The sequence below is a fragment of the Rhagoletis zephyria genome, unplaced genomic scaffold, assembly GCF_001687245.7.
Source record: "Rhagoletis zephyria isolate East Lansing unplaced genomic scaffold, Rhagoletis_zephyria_1.1 Rzeph_scaffold_01512, whole genome shotgun sequence".
NCBI classification, from domain to species: Eukaryota; Metazoa; Arthropoda; class Insecta; order Diptera; family Tephritidae; genus Rhagoletis; species Rhagoletis zephyria.
This window is the reverse complement of record NW_016158596.1, coordinates 119,656-121,516: the sequence shown is the minus strand read 5'-3', so window position 1 is coordinate 121,516 and position 1,861 is coordinate 119,656. Positions and strand designations below refer to the sequence as shown.

The window sequence follows — 1,861 nt, the reverse complement described above, 5'->3', positions numbered from 1 at the left end:
GTTAATTTAGTAGAAATTTTTTTACGACAAAATTTTATTAAAGAAACTTCTTCATAAACTCAAAACTAATTAACAATAAACATTAAAAATTAGATAATTTAATAATTTTGTGAAGTAGTAACATTTTCCGAGACTTTGGAGAAAATCTATCTTTGCGTTTATGATATATTGCATTCCAAACTTCAATCGCGATTTCCCACAACCTGCCGAAATTAACATACGACAATCTTTTACCCATGCGGCGATATATACATATACATATATGTTTACAAAAATGTATTTAATCATTTCTTGTAGTTAATAACAAACTATCTCGAGTTGAGGGCATGGTTCGTGTTGTAAAGGCTCAGTCGGGACTCCGTGCACTAATCAAGGGAATGACGGGAGAAGTCCTTGACCTGCAATTTGCGCATATTGAAAAGGAGCGTATACTTGGTTCGATTGACATGAACTCACTTTATATACACAAAATAGATCTTGTGGATGGCACCTTGATTTGCAATCTTTTAGTAAAAATAGATGATCCGTTGAATAATTACTCTCCCAAATATGACAAAATATCATGGTGTCCTTTTATTGATGTTCCCGGTGAAGATGACGAAGACAGTCAGTTAATTGTGTGGGCGAGAGGATCAATGTTGCAATGTTTTAATATAAACGTTATAATTTCGGAATATGGAGTATGTATTTTATTTAAAATTGCATATCAAATACTATTAATTTATATTTTAGATGGGTGTCATACAACCGAATGCTATTTCGACAGGTTATTTGAAAGTATTTGATGAATTGTGCACTATAAGCTGGGTGGCATTGTCTCCCGATGGTTCAACTCTAGGCGTAGGTAGTGTTGATGGAGTTATACGTTTCTATCAGGTTTATATGCATGACAAAGAACCACGATGTTTGCATCAATGGAATCCTCATAATGGAAAGCCTATTTCATCCTTCTTTTTTTTGGACAATTTAACCAAAAATGTTTCTGAGTAAGTATAGAAAAATAATAGATACATATGTGTATTAGATAATAAATTAAGTAACTGATGTAGGTAAATCTTAAATTAGAATCGAAACTAGCAAAAAAGATTTAAAATGTTTTCGAATTTTAATGCACCAGGTATTGCAAAATTTTCATTAAATTATTGTTGTAAAAGCATGTTCAATTGCAAAATAAGCAATGTCGGAACTAACTTTGATAAAGTTTTGAGACTCAGTCAGTTGACATAATTTATCAAAAAATAACCAACCGATTTATTTTAAAGAATTAAAACTTAAGCTTTATTATTGTGCAAATTATTACGTTTATGTTGACATGTCTGAACATTAATTGCTGCATTTCGTTTTTCTGAATATATTTTACAAATTTTTTGTGTGATACTTTTTAGTATTTTTATGCCCGAGCGCATTTGTGCACAAGGGTATTATAACTTTGTTCACATAACGGTTGTTTGTAACAGGCAAAGTGAATCGAGATAGATATAGACAAATGTATACGTAAATGATCAGAATGAAAAGAGAAATCGATTAAGCGGTGACTGTCTGTCCGTCCGTCTGTGCACACGATAACTCGAGGAAAAATTGAGATATCTTACCGAAACTTCGGGCGTAGGAAGAATGGTATTGAAAATGGGCAAAATCGGACAATAACCACGCCTACCTCCCATATAACGATAATTTAAAAAATACGAAAAGATAATTCACTCAAAATTGATATCTACAATAATTTTTGCACGAAAAATAAAAATATTATAATTTTTTGGAAAATGGGCGTAGCCACGCCCACTTATGGTTACATTTGTATATTTTGGTAGCCGCTGCACCAATTTCTTCCAAACCTGACACAGTTGTTGGCCTTGGTACG

At 32.3% G+C, this 1,861-nt stretch overlaps 1 protein-coding gene across 1 annotated transcript in view; it reads left to right on the top strand.

Moving 5' to 3' along the window:
* Positions 1 to 302: 302 nt before the first annotated feature.
* Positions 303 to 1,861, top strand: part of Ge-1 (Enhancer of mRNA-decapping protein 4 homolog Ge-1) — a 24,567-nt gene continuing 23,008 nt past the window's right edge. The window contains exons 1-2 of the mRNA XM_017617858.1: positions 303 to 680; positions 733 to 986. Coding sequence (XP_017473347.1) covers positions 327 to 680; positions 733 to 986 — 608 coding nt within the window. The 5' untranslated portion in view covers positions 303 to 326. The remainder of the gene's footprint in view (positions 681 to 732; positions 987 to 1,861) is intronic.